The 16,722-nt window shown below is 49.0% G+C and overlaps 1 protein-coding gene across 3 annotated transcripts; it reads right to left on the reverse strand.

The window, feature by feature from the left end:
- Positions 1-1,600: 1,600 nt before the first annotated feature.
- On the reverse strand, positions 1,601-13,106 carry Ackr3 (atypical chemokine receptor 3). Of its 3 annotated transcripts, none has more exons than XM_028755385.1 (2): positions 13,006-13,106; positions 1,601-3,492 (listed from the first exon to the last, which is right to left on the reverse strand). In XM_028755385.1, the coding sequence occupies exon 2, from the start codon at positions 3,464-3,466 to the stop codon at positions 2,378-2,380; it is 1,089 nt and encodes a 362-aa protein (XP_028611218.1). In that variant the 5' UTR covers positions 3,467-3,492; positions 13,006-13,106; the 3' UTR covers positions 1,601-2,377. The 3 variants fall into 3 exon arrangements, with proteins under 3 accessions (XP_028611218.1, XP_028611216.1, XP_028611217.1); XM_028755383.1 differs by lacking the exon at positions 13,006-13,106 and adding an exon at positions 12,729-12,963; XM_028755384.1 differs by lacking the exon at positions 13,006-13,106 and adding an exon at positions 4,048-5,698.
- Between the last annotated feature and the right edge of the window lie 3,616 nt (positions 13,107-16,722).

The raw sequence follows: 16,722 nt of genomic DNA on the forward strand, positions 1-16,722 counted from the left end.
ATAAAATAAAATAAAATAAAATAAAATAAAATAAAATAAAATAAAATAAAATAAAATAAAATAAAATAAAATAAAAGTAGAAAGGACCAAGAAGTCCCACCAACACCCCCAGGGGCCCATAGAACAATGAATTAGCAGCAGGAGCTACTGGGCTAAGGCTGACACAGGAGATGTGCCTGTGGACCAGGCAGAAAGGGTATATCAGGTATCATCATGGACAGATGACCATCCAGGACCCCTACCTACCCCAGCAAGGTACAGCCACCTATGACTTAGCCAGTGTTCTAGACAAAGGCAGGTGGTCCTCTGTGGCCAACTGAGCCCTCAGATGCTCAAAGCTAGAGGTGAGTTATGTTGAGTATTTCCACTGAATGCAGGGCTAAGCTACAGACCTTCCCCCCCCCACCCCGCAACCTGCCCCTCGAGATTACTGGTTGGGGAGTGTTTCGGCTCATTTGAACCACTTGAAACCTCAGAGAAGCCATGAGGCTCCTGCTCGTTGTCAGGGCCCCGCACTGGGTTGGAATTTTCCCTGACTTTGTATGGCCATTTTTCCTTATTCCCCCTTGTCAGTAAATTTGCCTATTATCTCATGGTGTATATTATTGCTATCTAAGCAGAATGTACTTTGGATCAAGGCCAGTTGTTTAAACACCAAAGGATGTAGCAGGTATTAATACAAGTTACAGCCCTAGGGTAAAATTCTCAGGCATGAAGCCCTTTACAGGATATTGGTACCCTGCAGCTGACATGGTCCGTATGCCCCTAGGGACCTCTAAGGCCCCTGGGTGTGGATGGGGGAAACCCCATGTGCACAGGGGCTTTCCTACAGAAGGGCAGCTGCAGGCTCTCCAGATCAGCGCTTCTGGCTTTGATCTATCTGTGCATGGGCTAGCAGCCCCCACACAGGTTATCCTCGGAGCTGGAACAGGTAAAGGTAGCTTTAGGACACTTTCAAATTCATAGTAGCATAAAATAATGCACAGGCCTGGAACTTATACCCTGCATTCACTTGGGAGGGATCCAAAGCCATTTTTTGAGACACAGACTTACTACATAGTCCTGGCTAGTCTGAAACTCACTGTGTAGATCAGGTTGGCCCTGGTCTCAAACTCACAGAGACCTACCTGCCTCTGCCTCCAGAACGCTGGGCCTGAAGGTGCTTTGTACTTGGGGAGTCACACAGCACGCAGAGCTCACTGACACCTAAGCTCATGCCCTCAGCTGCAAGGTCTGATGGACACATGGCTGGGGAAGATGGCAGGAAGGGGGTTGTTAAGACAAGGACATGGGCTCCTGGGTAGACAATGGGCAGCACATCTTCTCTTAACAGCCATTGAATTGCATCTACTCCTGACCTGCTCATCCTCCCCTGTTCTTGAAAATGTTCCTTCAAGAAGAAAGGAATAGCACTCACCCTGCTCAGATGCCACTGTTGTACCAATCAATCCACCTGGGGCCCATGGTTGGGCTTTCTGGGTGGTTCTCTCTCATTGAACATATTAATTCTTCTTGTGTGTGTCTGACATGCCTTTCTTTGTGTTAGTATCACGCAAGCCATCCAAAGTCCGAGCATGCTTTCAAAACTGAAGCACACATGTGGTTTTAGGAAACAAAAATCTTTATTAAAAAAATAACTTACAAATCGAGAGAATGCTCCGTTTCCTTTGTTCACGGGTTTGCAACCCGAAATGTAACTCTACAATATGGTTCATGTCACAAACTGCATTGCTGGGCAGTTTTTGTTCCATATGCTGTGCCAGCATTGAACACCACACAGATATAAAACTATTGCAAATAAAACCTTTCAGCCGAGACTGGCATAAATTTATATATATATTTATATTTTATATATATATATAATTTCAAATCAGCTAACAATTAATGTCATCCTTAGTCAAAACTCAAGTCCAGCTAATCTGAGGCCTACATGGTCTGAATACAACAGCCTTACACCTCTCATACAATATTTAAAATATATTTAGCTTTCAAATACATTTATAAGGTACATCCATAGTGAGAAAATAAAGTCTTAAAACTTAAATACAAAAGTCACCAAGTAAAAACTTGAGGAAACACAGAATATTCTATAGTACACATGTCCATAAGAGTCTGTCCTGATGCTGGCTTTGATACACAGCTCTGGCTGCACAGCACAGAGTATCCCAGCCCTGCAGGCTGCAAGCTGTCAGGATGAGCATCCAGGCGACAGCCATCTTGGATGGAGAATGAGACACAGGAAGCATGGTCACATGCTTTCTCCTCTTCATACTACTCAAGCAACCAGACCCAAAGCTACATTGCTTTCTTGAAGAAACCACAGGGCCCAGCCGCCCCACTTGCAACATGCACATGTCTCCACGCCTCTGCAGAGTGATCACTTGGTGTTCTGTTCCAGGGCAGAGTACTCTGTCTCTGACACTCTAGAGGCATCAATGAGTTTGGTGAGGCCCGTTTTGGCTGAGTACTTGAAGATGAAGGCCTTCATCAGCTCGTACCTGTAGTTGCGGTTGATGAAACTGTAGAGCACAGGGTTGACACAGCAGTGCACCAGGGACAGACATTGTGTGACGTGCAGTGCTGTAAAGAGCACATTCTCCAGCTGGCAGGTGAATGGGATATAGTGCAAGATGGAGAAGATGTCCAGCAGAACCACGAAATGGTACGGCAGCCAACACACCAGGAAGACCACCACGTAGGAGAAGATGATCTTCCGGCTGCTGTGCTTCTCCTGGTCGCCTGATGCTGACATGGCTCTGGCGAGCAGGAAGTAGAAGATAGCAATGATGGTGAAGGGGACAGCAAAACCCAAGATGACAGAGACCAGCTCCATGCCAATCAGCCACTCCTTGATGCTGTGCTCGGGGTAGAAGGACCTGCAGTAGGTCTCATTGTTGGAAGCAGATGTGACCGTCTTCAGGTAGTAGGTATCAGGCAGAGATACAAAGAAGGCCAGCAGCCACACCAAGACGCAGACAACTCGGCGTACCATCTTCTTCTTATAGCTGGAGGTACTGGTGAAGTAGGTGATGGAGAGATAGCGGTCCACGCTCATGCATGCTAGGAAGAAGATGCTCCCGAAGAGGTTGATGGAGAAAATGAGGTGTGTGATCTTGCACGTGAGCTCACCCATGGGCCACTGGTTATGCTGCACGAGACTGACCACCCAGACAGGGATGGTAATGACAACCCACAGGTCTGCAATAGCCAGGTTCAAGATGTAGCAGTGTGTGTCGTAGCCTGTGGTCTTGGCCTGGATATTCACCCAGACCACCACAGAGTTGGCAATCATGCCAATCACGAAGATGAAAATGTAGATGAAGGAGAGGCTGTACAGAAGCACATTCTTGTTGGGCATGGTGGGACACTGCACTGTGTCCACCACGATGCAGTCACTGCTGTTACATGGCCAGTTGATGTCAGAGTAGTTCCCAGGCTCTGAATAGTCAAACAGATGTACATCCATGGTCTTGAGGAGAATGACCAAGTGACCTACAGCAAAGGCAAACAGGAGAGATGCACAGATCATTTGACTAGCAAGAACTCAGGTCTCAGTCAAAACACTCTGCTAGGGCACTGATGATGCCCATATGTTTTGCTTTTGCTCTGTGTTGTCATCACAAAGAAAGCAGAAAAGAAAATAACCATCTTAGACTGAAAGAAAGAAAATCAAACACACCCCAGCTATGGCTACATGGTGCTTAGGAGGGGCTGTGTTTGTTTTCTGTGGCTTTTCATGGCTGTGTTATCGAGGCATCAGCTTGGCTGTGTCCTAGGTGTGAAATCAACATGATACAGGGTCCAAAGAAATGTCAGACTGTAGGGCCATGGCCGCAGCAATGTTGCTGGCCTGCCTGTACTCAGCAGGAGTCCACAAAGCCATTTTACTGACATTCCCAAGAGAGGCAGGATTGATTTGCTCCTGGCATGAGAATTACAAGTGTGTTGCTTTGGTGTCTTAATGGAAGCACTTCAAATCCTCTCCCGATTTGCATTTAAAATGGGACACTGTTTCTTTAGCCCTTTTTGCAATATCCAACTGCTCACCTGGATCCTCTCCGGGTCCTCTGCCTCCCTCGAGTGCCAGCCTGTGTGGAATGCATTGCCACATGATTATACCCCAAACTTGCAGACTCTGGGCTTGCTGGGGGTTTTCAACTGAGGGCGACCAGCCAGCTGCCTCAAGCTCTCAGCCTTCGCCTGGGTTCCCATTCCTTGCTCACTCAACTGACTCAAAAGTGTTGTGAGCCAAGACTGGAAGTGCATAAACCACCAGCCACCTGCTGTATCTCTGGAGGGTTGATGAGCCCTGTTGATTGACGTCCCTGCTGACCTGCCTGACCTGAGGCCACCACTCTTAGCTGTCATCACGTCACACCTAGTGAGAATTTGGCTCCAGGGTAGCACTGGGGTGATTTCTCCACATACACTGTAGCCTGGAGCTGTTTTCTATTGCCCATCTGTTCATGATTCTGAGGCCAATTGCCCTTGCCATCCCCCCCATCCAACCCACACTGCATGTCTAGAATGGAGAGACGTCCGGTCTCATGATGGCACCTATCACTGGTAATGGCTGAAATACAGCCAAGCTTGTCTTTCAGGTTCATTTGGGATGGACTCCAGGTTATGCATGAGAACTCCCATGGGACAGCAGTTAGTGGGTCAGTGCCTCGGTGGCTAACCCCAAGGTATGAGAAACCACCAAATCCAGGATTTGCACATTCCTGGGTTGGAATTATGGTTTCTCAGTCATGTGTAAGGTACAATTTAACCACCTGTGACTGCTGCCCCAGGGCAGAAGGGCACAACCCAGAATCTGGGAAGCAGCAGTTACTCCACGAAACTTCCCCTCCAGCACCTTCCAGGATGAGAGAACAGAGGATGGTCTAGTTTGAAGTGGCCAATTACTCCCTTTAGGAAAGCCCAGCCTCACTAGCTGGAATGCCAGCAATGTGCTCTGAGAGTATTAAGGACCCAGCAGAAGAGAAGTCAAGAGCTGGTGTGTAACAGCTAGTCAGAAGTCTTTCTCCTTCAAGACAACAGCAGTGGGATCTTGAAAGTAGATGACATCTAATGCCACCCATGATCACCCCAAGTCCCCAACCTACATGTGACCCACTCCTAAGTCTCAGTTAAAGAAGATTGCCTACAAGCTCTCAGGGGTCTTCCTAGTAACCTAACTAGACTGTGTCCTCAACTGCGATAGAGGATCTAGCCTTCTGTGACAGCTTCACCCCCTTCCCATTCAGAGGATCCCCCATGGTAGGAGAGGATGATGGCCCTCAGAGATGTCCTGGCATGTGAACCCAGAGTTCATGCACTTTAGAAGGTGCCACTTCTGTCCTTCGTCACAGTCTTGAGAACTACAAGAGGGCACCAGCTGTCAGGGCTGCAGAGAGCACTTTCCAAATGATGGGGCCTCTGAAACCTACTAGAATGGCCTCTGGAAATAGTACTAACCCCAGGAAATAGAACTGCTACACACAGAGATACAAACAGAGACACACACAACACACACATACACACACACAGACACATATGACACAGGCAGGCAGGTAGGCAGACAGACACACACACACACACACACACACACACACACACTGGCACTGACTCTCCACTCTGAACTCATGACTGGGAAGGAACCAAAGCAAGAATTCTGTCCTGCACCACTCCAGGGCAAGGATCTTTTTTTTTTCCTTTTATTCTATTGCATTAAAATAAGATACATGGTGGCACACACCTATACATCCAGCACTCAGGATGTGGAAGCAGGAAGATGGTGAGTTCAAGTTCATCTTCAGCTACCTAAGAAGTCCAGTCTAAACTACAAGAGACTCAGTTTGGATAGAGCCTCTCATTCTACTCTGACCCAGAGATTTTAGAGAGCATCAGATGTTGGAGAAAAGACCATACCAGGCCTATACCATATAAAGGAAGGACAACATTGGGACCAAAGGATGCTTGACTGGCAGTGGTGTGAGCCTGTCCTTGACCTACTGGTTCAGCCTATGGCTTTAGTATCCACTTATGGAGGCTGAAAGCCAAAAGAAAGAACTGGCCCCAAGCCTAGACAGCTTGCCCTTGGGTCCTGAACATGTCCTCCTGTTCTCTCCACACCAAGAGGCAGTCTCGAGCTCCTACCTCCCTTGCTTGCAGTGCTCAGGCGTGTCTAGTGCTGGCAATGGTCCAGAAGTCCTCATTCAGTACAGGGGACAGAAGGAGAATGTATCTGCCTTCTGCATCCCTCCACTGTCCCTCGCAGGACAGAATCAACTCTCAGTTTCGTGTGCATCTGCCAATCTCAGCTTTTTTCAGGTTCTAGAGCAGCTGCAGGTGGTAGCAGGGGCTTGGGGACCCCAGCTAGCCCTTTGGTTTTTACCATTGAGAAAAGAACCTTGGTTTCATAACCATTGGTATTTCAGGGGCAGGTACAGATCCCCAGCCTCCTGCCTGTCCCTACTTCTGAGGTTCCTTGGCACTGTGGAAAGTCTCGGGCAGGGGTTGGAGTTGTTATCGTCCCATTCTGAAGGACTGAGCCGAAGCTGGTGATTCCTCTTGGCGCTGTGACTACCAGTCACCTAAGGTGGACAGCACACAGTCCAGGAGCAGAGAACCTCAGCCTGACCACTGCTCCCTGACTGGATGACCCCTCCCTGCTACAGAAGGCTCCTGGACACCAGGCAGAAAGCAACAACCAGACCCTTTCTGCTTTAAACAAGGGACTAAAGAAAACAAAAGCGAAGATGTCAAAGGGCCACCCGCAGCCTGGCCTTCGTCACTTGGTCATCTTTCATGCATTAGGTTTTAGAAGCAAGTAAGAATGATTCCAGAAAAGACCCAATGACAGGACAATCCATCTTCTTAGGGGCAACAGAAGCTGCCTGTCGCCTGGGTGTGGTCTGTAGTCACAGCACCTATGCAAGACATCAGGTGTGTGCCCTCTTAACACTGGTGATGTCTGCTCCTCACTGAAGCAAAGAGCCCTCCTCTGTTTCTTGCTTATCCCTCAGCAAATGACCTTCAGCTTTTTGACAGAAACAAGTGCGGGGGAGGGAGGCATCCACTCATGGTCCTTGGACTCCAGTCCTGGACAAAGCTCTCAGAGAAATCTGAAAGTGAAGGCCAGTGGGGGAAAAGGGAGACTCTACTGACCTCCCAGAAAGCCCTGCATGGGGCCCTGGACTCCCTCCAGCAGACAGTGGGGATTCCCAGGAAGTTCATGAGGAAAGAGACTTTCATACAAACCTGCTCCTTGAGTCCAAAGTTAAGGTCTCTTGGCCATGATGATAGGTCTGTCTATACTGGCAACAAGGAGGGCTGACAACCAAGGAGACCAGACAGAAGTTTCCCCACCCTGCCCAGCCACCCACGGCTGCAATCAAGCCTGGTTCCTTCCCTGCTGTCTTTAGGCCAGAGGTGAAGAATGATTTATGGGGTGCCCTCTGCATGTGGCCTCATTTTCGAGCACTCAAAAGTCTAGCCCTGGGAAGGCCTGGATGAGACTTACTTCAGAGGCTTCTCGTGTACCACATCTGGGTAAGAACTGCATGGGGGTATGGAAGAGCAGAGCCTCAGAATGATGACTTTATTCTATGGTTATACAAGTTCACAAACCTCTTCTTGAGATACCCACATGGTCTCAAGCACACATCCTAGGTAGCTACTAAAGTGGCATTTGTTTACCAGAGAAAATTGCTGGCAGCATAAATATCCAACAATAGCAGACTAGCGAGTGCATCTAACGTGTGGAATACAACACAGCTGTGGCAAGAGAGGGGGCAGGGATACAGAGCATCATTTAAGAACAAGGGTAGTAAATGAATGCGTGCTGCTAAGCAAAAGGCAAAGAAGCAGATGTGCTGCCCGCAGCACAATCCCATTGATGTTGGAGAAAAGACAAAATTATGAGTGTTTTATATGCAAATGCATGCATAGAAAGACACAAAGACCTGCAGTGAGGGTAAGACTTTGGGCTTGGGGTGGGGGAAGTAAAGAGATGGCAATCGCAGAGGCAGCCTTGTCTTACTCCAGAAACACCCAAATTATTGGAAAGCTTACATCAAAATTTTAACATGAGAGGGAACGAGCCCCTGAACATCAAAGGTTCCTGCTCTGCTTTTCTGACCACAGACTTCACTAAAACCAAAAGCCTCCTCCAGAGGCTGACTCCTAGTTCAGTCACTCTTGTCTGTCAATGACTTTGTCAATTATCTGCACACAGACAGCGCTCACATCCGGCCAGCTCTGCCATGGGTCCACAGCCTAGCAAGTGGTTCAGCCACACCTCCCAGTGCCAAGGACAACGAGGAAGACGGTCCTCAAAGATGTGCCTCTCACTTCTAAGGTTCACTACTCTCCATAAAATGTCCTGGATAACACCCAGCTGCCTCGAGCAGCCTGCGGTATCCAGCTGTTTTCAACTGGCTCCACTAAGCTCCCTAGCATGCTGGGACAGAATTAGAAGCATCCAAATTTAGAGTTTCCATGGGGTGGTGGTTTGGGCTGCAATCCATATGTCCTTATCCCCAGATAGATCCTTCGAGGGACTGCCAAGTGTGTTCAGGTGTCTGGCTAAGGTTCTCCAAATTGCCTCAACATGTTCGCCATATCCCATCGGAGACGAGAAGCCTTCTCAGCCTGGCTCTGCCTCACCCCCTCCCTTCCACAAGCTTCATATCCCGATGCACCATGAAGCTCGCCTCACTGTAGCCCCACACACATCTTCCCCACTGCGTCTCATTCACCTTTTTTCAGCCAGTGGAGCAAAGTAACCTGATAAGGTGGTCAGTCAGTCATGCTCCAGGAAGGCCAGCAGCCTGGGCAGCAGCCTGAGCTTCTGGTTATCCAGAGAGATTCGGCTGCAACCCTTTTCCAGCTGACGTCAGTTGATCTTCTGTTGAAGGCACTGATCTGGAACATGTGAAGCTGTGGAGCCATGACCTCCTCTCCCAAGCACCCACCGTCTAAACAAGGCCATCCAGAAGGCACAAAGGCTTGTTGCCCTCCCAAACGTGGGTACATCCTTCCGTAGGAAGGTGGGGAGCCTTCAGGAGAATGGAGGCAAGCCAGGGACATCACAGAGCATTGCTGACAGGCAAGCCACTGTCTCCATGAAGGAGAGAAGAGACCAGAGATTGGCCTTGACCTAGGAGGTTTGACTTTAGTCTATCTATGCCGGGGCATGTTTGAAGAAATGCCATGGCTTTGGGACAGAGAAGGTTTAAAGACCACATAATTGAGAAGGCCTGGCCCAGATATCCTGGAAATAGGCTTGCTGCCTGGACAGAAGCCAGGTAAGACAATGTGGTCCCATCCCCAGGAACTCAGAACCTACTAGGAAACAAGAGGCTCCCTGGGCCTGTGACACCTATGCCTCCACTTCCCTTACAGGTTTTCTGCAACATGTGACCTGTGTCCCACATAGAACTTCTTGGAGAAATTCTGTGTAGACTCAAGCCTGGAGGTAGTGTTTATCCAGCCTATCTTCCATGTCTACATCCCTAAAAACAGACCAGGGCGGCTAAGACACAAGGGATGTACAAGCCCATGCTCCAGCTAGTAGGAGCCAGGCTCCACAGCTTCCACTTGGGTCCCGTGTTACAGGCACAGTGTTTTCATTTGGCTGGGACAGTCTATACAGATGGTTTCACTGAAGCAGGAGAGTCTGACTGTCTTTGCAGAACCGTGAGGCAACTGTCCATCAGAGAGAGATGATGGCTGCAATGTCATCCATTAATCTACTCCCCTACTTAAGTCTACTTGAAACCCAACCTGTGTGACATCCAGCCAGGCAGCTCTCCGTGGCTAAATACTAGTCTTGAGTGCAGAAAGGGACTCTTGTCTATCCCCCCAGTACTGAGCCAATGAGAAACAACGCTGTCCTGACCACACATTCACTGTGGCCCTGAGTGACCTCGCTTCATGTAAGTAAGGAACTACTTTGAATTATTTGGGAACTCAAAAAAAATAATAAATACGGAGAGAAAAATCCACACCCTGATTCCGATATGGGCCACCTATCCCCAGGGTTCTTGGCTGAACTTCCCACCTACACATGAGACAGCCTCCTACCATGAGAGAGCGAGCGAGCACTCACAGACATAATGAATGCCCCATCCAGAAACCGGATCAGAGCCATTGTGCTCAGAGGCCCAAGGGAGCAGAGCTGCATCTAGTGGAGAGATCTAGATGTCCCTGTACCATACAAAGGCTGCCAGCTGGCAGGATATAGCCAGAGTCTGTATTCCCACCAGTTTAGGACCTGGGTAAGACAATAGGAGGTCCAGGGTTCCCAAGCCATGCTAAGAAAGCTTACGGTCTTCTTATATACCAACCTTCAGGTGAATAGAGACAACAGAAAAACCAGAAGATGCCAGCTATTTAGTGGACACAGCCTTCAAACCCAACTTTCCCATGCTGTCCAGAGCTCCACCCAGAACAGTTCAAGGCCACCTGAGACAGTCTCCATATCTCCCAGCTGTAGGCTGGAGAACAAAACACTGTCTACTCCCAACCTCCTTGTTCTCTGCAAAATTGTCACCATAAAATTCTACAGTCCCTGGGATGTGTTTATAAGAAACAGTTTATTTTACAAGTGAAGTTGGGGGGAGTGCAAGCTAACCATCTCCCATTTTAAACAATTCTAAGTGAGTAGATTTTAACAAGGAAGGCATCAGCTAGCTAATCCCTGCAGAAAATGTCCTTGCCTGACACCTGGTCCCATCTGCTTCTTTCTTTAGGCTGTTTGCTTCCATTGTAACAGAAGATAGGTGTCCCAGTGCCTGGGGAGTTTGAAAACAGTCATTACTACACCTGTCTATCAATTTTATCTACGCACATAGACTTCAATTATGAGACATTTTGTTTGTTTGTTGTTTATTTATTCTGAGACATAGTGTGTAGGCAAGGTAACCCAAGCTGATCTCAAACTCACAGCCATCTTCCTGCCTCAGCCTCTGGAGTTCTGGAATCACAGGCAACAAGAAACATTTTAATATCCTGACAGTCCTTAAGAATCCCTGGTTGCTTAGTTGAAAAGTACAAATGCCTTTGGGGCCCAAACTCCATTCTGTTTGCTACAAAATCTCAGGAAAAATAAAAGTTCTTCGGCCCTTTCCTCCTCCCTCTGTGACTCTAAAAGTTTATAAAGGAGTGGCCCTTCAGGCTCAGCTCTGAGTAACTTCAACCAACTTCCCTGTGTAGACTTGAAAAATAGAGCACTCTGCCTCAAATCCTCACACAAAAAGCCACTGTTCTGACTAACCAGAGTGTTTCGTGGTCTTTCTTTCTTTCTTCTTCTTCTTTTTTTTTCTTTTTTATCCCGTCTAGAAAGCCTACCCTTGGCTGGCTCTGGGTCTGATTAGAAATCATAATACCTTCTTAGCTCCCTAAGGACTCGCTATTAATACTGGATCAGCTCACCTCCAAAGCTCTGACTCAGTTAAGCACAAGCATGCTGTCGTGTAACTTTCTGGAACTTTAAAATGTATATATGTGATTGCACTGTGCATGCCCCTTTAAAAAACAAACGGGAGGAGCCCAACAGGCAGCCAGCAAGCAGTCAGTCGACTTCCCCAGCTTTTACACCTCTGCTTGCAGACAGCTCCTTCCAGCCCCTGCTGCCTCCTGGAGGCAGAGGCTGAGCTCAGCAGAGAACAGCACAGTGTTTACCACTCAGACTGGGGGAAATTAGAGCAAAATGTTTCCAGGCTGGAGCTTGTGCACAGCTCCGGGTAGAAACACGGTTTTCGTTCCATCTGGGGCAAGCTCCTATTGAGATGGGAGAAAGACAGGGGCTTTATCCATTTAAAATCTGCAGCAAGCCAGGCACAAAACCCAGAACCATCCCCATCCTTCCTTTCTGGTCCTATCCATTTGAGCTCCACATTCTCCTGAACTAAATAAAGACCCACAAAGCCAGCATCTGCTCCTTCAAAGAAAAACAAAGTTTCCAGACTGTCAAGCACAGACTGGGGGCTCAGGGATGCCACTGATCGGGGACACCTTTAAAAAGATGCTTGCTCCCACTCCACGTTGAAATTCATTAATCTTGTTTGTAAGCAAATGAATGGAGAGACAGAGAGAGAGAAAAAGAGAGAAAGGGGAAGAGACAGCCAGTCTGCCTTTCACAGTGCTTCATTCTCCTAGCAGCCAGGAGTCTTGGCTGACCACGGATCCCCTGACCTCAGAGCAGTCCTCCCTCCGAGCCACCCAGTGAACCTTTATGAACCCTAACAAGTCAGCAATACTCACAGTTCACTTGGAGAGTAGATTTAAATTATAAAATACATTTCTAGTGCCTGCTTTTTTTTTGGTCCCAATTGAAGTTGGACAATACTTTCTAGGAGAACACTAAATATTCAAAATTAGATCAGCAGGGATGCCATGTAGAGATAAGATGAAAAGAAGCTAACATTCAATTTACAACTTCCAGAATTCAGGAGCTGTGAATTAATCCATCCCCGCCCCCAGAGCACAGAGTTTAAACTCATCCCAGACTCAGATCGCTCAGCCCAGTTGTCTGGTCCACTGGAGGACAACTCTGAACATATCATATGCCTTTCTGGAAGTACACTTGTGGTTTTACAGCCAGGTCTACGTATTTCCAATCTGATAACCAAGTAGGAGCCGGCAAACGGTGGTACCAAGCTCACCCCGAAGCCAGCTTTGAGCAAGCTCATGGTGCACTCCACATTCTCTGCAAAGTTTCCTGCAACTTAAGTACTCACAGAAACAAATCAGAGTCCAGTAGCAAACAAACACACCGAGAGATTTCCCTCCACAAGTGACTGAACTCGAATCCCCCAAACCAGGAGCAGTAGCTTGCAATGTAGGCATGCAGCATGCAGTCAACTTTGAGCTTTCCAGACCGGACCTGCAGGCTCTAAAGCCCCCTGCTCAGGGATCCAAGAGTTCTCAGAAAAAGCTCAGTTCCCTTAAGAATAGAAGCCCTGTCCCTTGCCGTGGTTGCTCGACAAAGCAGTCGCAGAAGCTAGGCTCTCTTACCTCCGGACTGCCTAGGCTGTGGTTTCCCTTCCTGGCTGTGAGTGCTGCAGGCTCCTGGCTGTGAGTGCTGCAGGCTCCTTCAGTGCTAAGCAGTTTGTAGCGACTGAGATCATTCAGGGCTCCGGACTTGCCTTTTATATACACTGCAGGAAAGTGCCTCTAGGTGGCAGTTTTGCAACCCTCCTCTTCCCCACCCCCTCCCATCACAGCGCAGGCAAGCAGGCTTGTACAGGCGCACACGCCCTCCTGTAACCCTCCCCAGGTTGTTGTTTCCTGCACAAACACATTCTTGAGAGCACTCAGATCCCTTCCTTTGCAAAGGCTACATCCTATTGGGGGAAAAGTCAGCAGTAGAAAAACCAAAAGAAGTCCTAGTACTTTGCAAAATGGTCAATTATTGATCCCGTCTCAGGTATAGCTTTAATAATCCCGTGAGTACTGGGAGTTCCTTTGAATGCCTGTAGCTTCAGGGAAGACTTTGTTCCCAAGACAAATTACTCTGAACTTCTGAACTTCGCTGTTGATTTGTCAAGCTTGCTCTTTCTTTGTCGATGCCTCCTGAACAGAAGTCACATTTTGGAAAGGGAACGATTAAGGGACCCTGTACCGCCATCACCCAGAAGTGAGGGAAAGTGCCTTTAGGTTGGATTCTGCGGAAACTCTTACACAAAGTCCTTGAGACCCTATTAAGACCGAGTAAACAGGGCTGAGCAGTACCAGTCACTGAAAAGGTCTAGTCGCCAGTGAGGCAGGAACCCTTTATCGTCATGGTAAGGTTAGCCAACTTTTATCGCCATCGTCATCTTTATCAGAATCTACATTCTAATCGGGATGCTCATTGTTAAGATTCCCTGTAAAAATGTGTCTCTTGCAATGTCTCATTTAGTAAAAATAAAGCACAAAGTGACCCAATCTTTTACTTTTAAAGCAGTGTCACTGTAACACCTCCCCAAGTGCCCCCCACCCCTCCAAGGGCTGGCGGTCACTCTGCTCTCTAGCTCCCCTGGACTTCTAGAAAGCAGGTACAGCGCCCATGATTGAGGCACCGGCTGTACGCAAAATCTTCGGCCTGCGCTAACATTTGCTGAATCTATTTTCTAAGTGTCCCGAGAGTGACTGTTGAACACAGGGACCCGAGGACTCGGGGGTCAGAGTCTCACTTAGGCTAGAGAGCTTCGGTCTGGAGAAAAACCTTAACAAAGGAGGTGGTTTGTTTAAACTGCCTTGCACTTTACTCCTGGCGGGGCAGATCCTGCTCGGGGGGCTCCTGAGGAGCACACCTGCTCTCCGGGCTGTGGGAGGAGTGTGTGTCTGCAAGGAGTAGTGTGAGACCTGGGTGGGGGGTCATGCGGCTTCCTGGGGTGTCTGTGACCTCACTGCAGGGAAGAAGTCCTGAGGCCCCGTGGGCGGGGTCTGTGGCCTGGAGGTGTGGTCTGCGATCTCAAGGGTGGATCTGGGTCTGGCCAGAGAGGGGGCGGTCCTACGGTCACAATGACTGGTCTGTGGCCCCAAGGGGAGGGAGGTCTGAGTCAACAGGGAGGGTCTGTATGCACAGGGAATGCCCTACAGCGTCAGGCAGGGACCTCTGAGGCCTCAGGGTCAGAAAGGGGTCTGGGGCCTCCAGATCCAGCCCGGCTATACTGCCCCAGGCCTTCTAGCTTTCATTTACTGAAGACCCGGCACGATTTGTTTTGAGCAATCCGCCCCAGTTTGGGATGCCAAAGCGCCTGCGCATCGCAGCACGCCCAGGCCCGGGGCCAAATCCTCCAAGGCTCCTAGCTGTCTTTGTCCAGAGCCCAGAGCTGCCTTGAAGCAAAGCAGAGACCTGCCCTCGTGCGGCCATCCCAGGATGTCCACAACCGGGGACCGCTCAGCTTCTCACCGCAACACATGGATCAAGGCCGACCGCAGAGGACTGTACTTCTCTGCGGGAAGTGCGCTGGCTACAGCAGAGCCATATTGATGAGACCATGCACTGCTAAGGAGGAAGATGCAAAGTAATTTTTTAAAAAGTTAAAAAGTATGCACTCAACCTGAGCATTGATGGTCCTGCCCCTTGCTGGAGCATTCTGTTCTGGAGCCTCATCTATTCACAGAAACAAGGATGAGAGGTGCACGGGTGGTTCAGGAGGTAGAGAAGCTGGGAGCCAGGCCTGATGGTGATGATCCTGAGTGGATGGATCCCCAGGACACAAAGGGCGGAGAGAACTAATTCCCAAATGTTGTCCTCTGACCTCTGCAGGGGGGAGGGAGGGGGGAGGAGGGAGAGGGGGAGGGGGGGAGAGAGGGGGAGGGGGGGGAGAGAGAGAGAGAGAGAGAGAGAGAGAGAGAGAGAGAGAGAGAGAGAGAGAGAGAGAGCTATCAAGGATGAGCATGTAGTGTTTTCTAAGAAGGCATTGATGTACCCCAGCTCCAGAACCAGAAAAGATAGTCTTGGTAAGGTTAAGCCTATTGGGCTGAGACACAGCATAGGTCCTATTTAATGTCCCCCTCTTTTGGCCAAGAGCCTGCCTGGTGACCCACACAGGAGAAGACAGATTCAGGACACTGACCCAGCTGCCAGGAGTTCGGCTCTTTGATGCTACAGGCCTAGGGTACAGATCGAGAAGAGTCGAGTATCTCCCAGTCAGCACCACCCAAGTTCCCTTCCACATACCCACATACACCTAGGCTCTGAAGCCCATTCAGCAGCTGTTCCCTCTGGATCCTGTTCGTGTGTTAGCATGCTGTCACCTCCTGCCTGATTCCACTCTGCAACCCTTGAAGGGACAGGGCCGGGTCCAACTCCCAGCTTGCAGAGAAAAACGAAATAGAAATGTTGAGTTACTGTGAATATGTCCGGAGATCTTCAAACAGTTGGCCTGGGGACAAAACATTACAATGACCTTGTGCTGCAACCCAGGAAGAGGCGTCATCTTCCAGCGGTCAGGCAGGACAGGAATGCTTCCTGCTAGACTGGAGGCTCCCTGCCCCCTGGTCCTGAATTACTGCAATACCAGATCCCTTCCTTAGAGGTAAAGTCGATCATTGTCTATCCCACAGAGGATACCCTAGCTGGATGGTCCAGACAGCTCCATCTAGGAACTAATTCTTGGGCCAACCCTCCCCATTTGAATGTCTCTTTGAGTGTCAGACATCTATCTATACTAAAGGGACCTTCTATTCTTGCTGGGTGCCAGTCAGGATCCGAGGAGCAGGTGAATGGCAGGGGTAACTAAGAGATGCAGACAGGCTGATGCTCCTCCCCCACCTCTGTAAGAGCCCAAACTCTCGTGACATGGAGTTCTTTAAGGAATATAGGAGTTTGTTATCTAATACAAATGATGCTTATCAACGTTTGGGTGATATTTAGAAATGACCCTTGGCCATCGCTGTATGTGAGTGCTGGCTGCCTTGTGTTCTTCTGAGGGTCCCAGCCACATTCTTCCATGTTATCTTCACAGCTGTCCTCTCAGTTCTATAGTGAGGAGATAGGAGTCCAGAGAACAGGCAGCAGGGGGTGACCAGAGAGGCCATGCAAAACTTCACATCGCCTCTTCCTGTCTGAGAAGCAGTAGTGAGTATCTTAGGTTGGCACCCAAGAGCAGGAAGCTAAGAACTGAGGACCAACTCCTCAATTAAGGAAGGATCCCAGGAGAAACTAGGATGCAGGGAGGGGAAGGTACCCAACTGTGTGAGTCCAGGCACAGGTGTGTGAGTCCAGGCACAGGTGTGTGA

Source organism: Grammomys surdaster, unplaced genomic scaffold (assembly GCF_004785775.1).
Source record: "Grammomys surdaster isolate TR1022 unplaced genomic scaffold, NIH_TR_1.0 126059, whole genome shotgun sequence".
Classification (NCBI taxonomy): Eukaryota; Metazoa; Chordata; class Mammalia; order Rodentia; family Muridae; genus Grammomys; species Grammomys surdaster.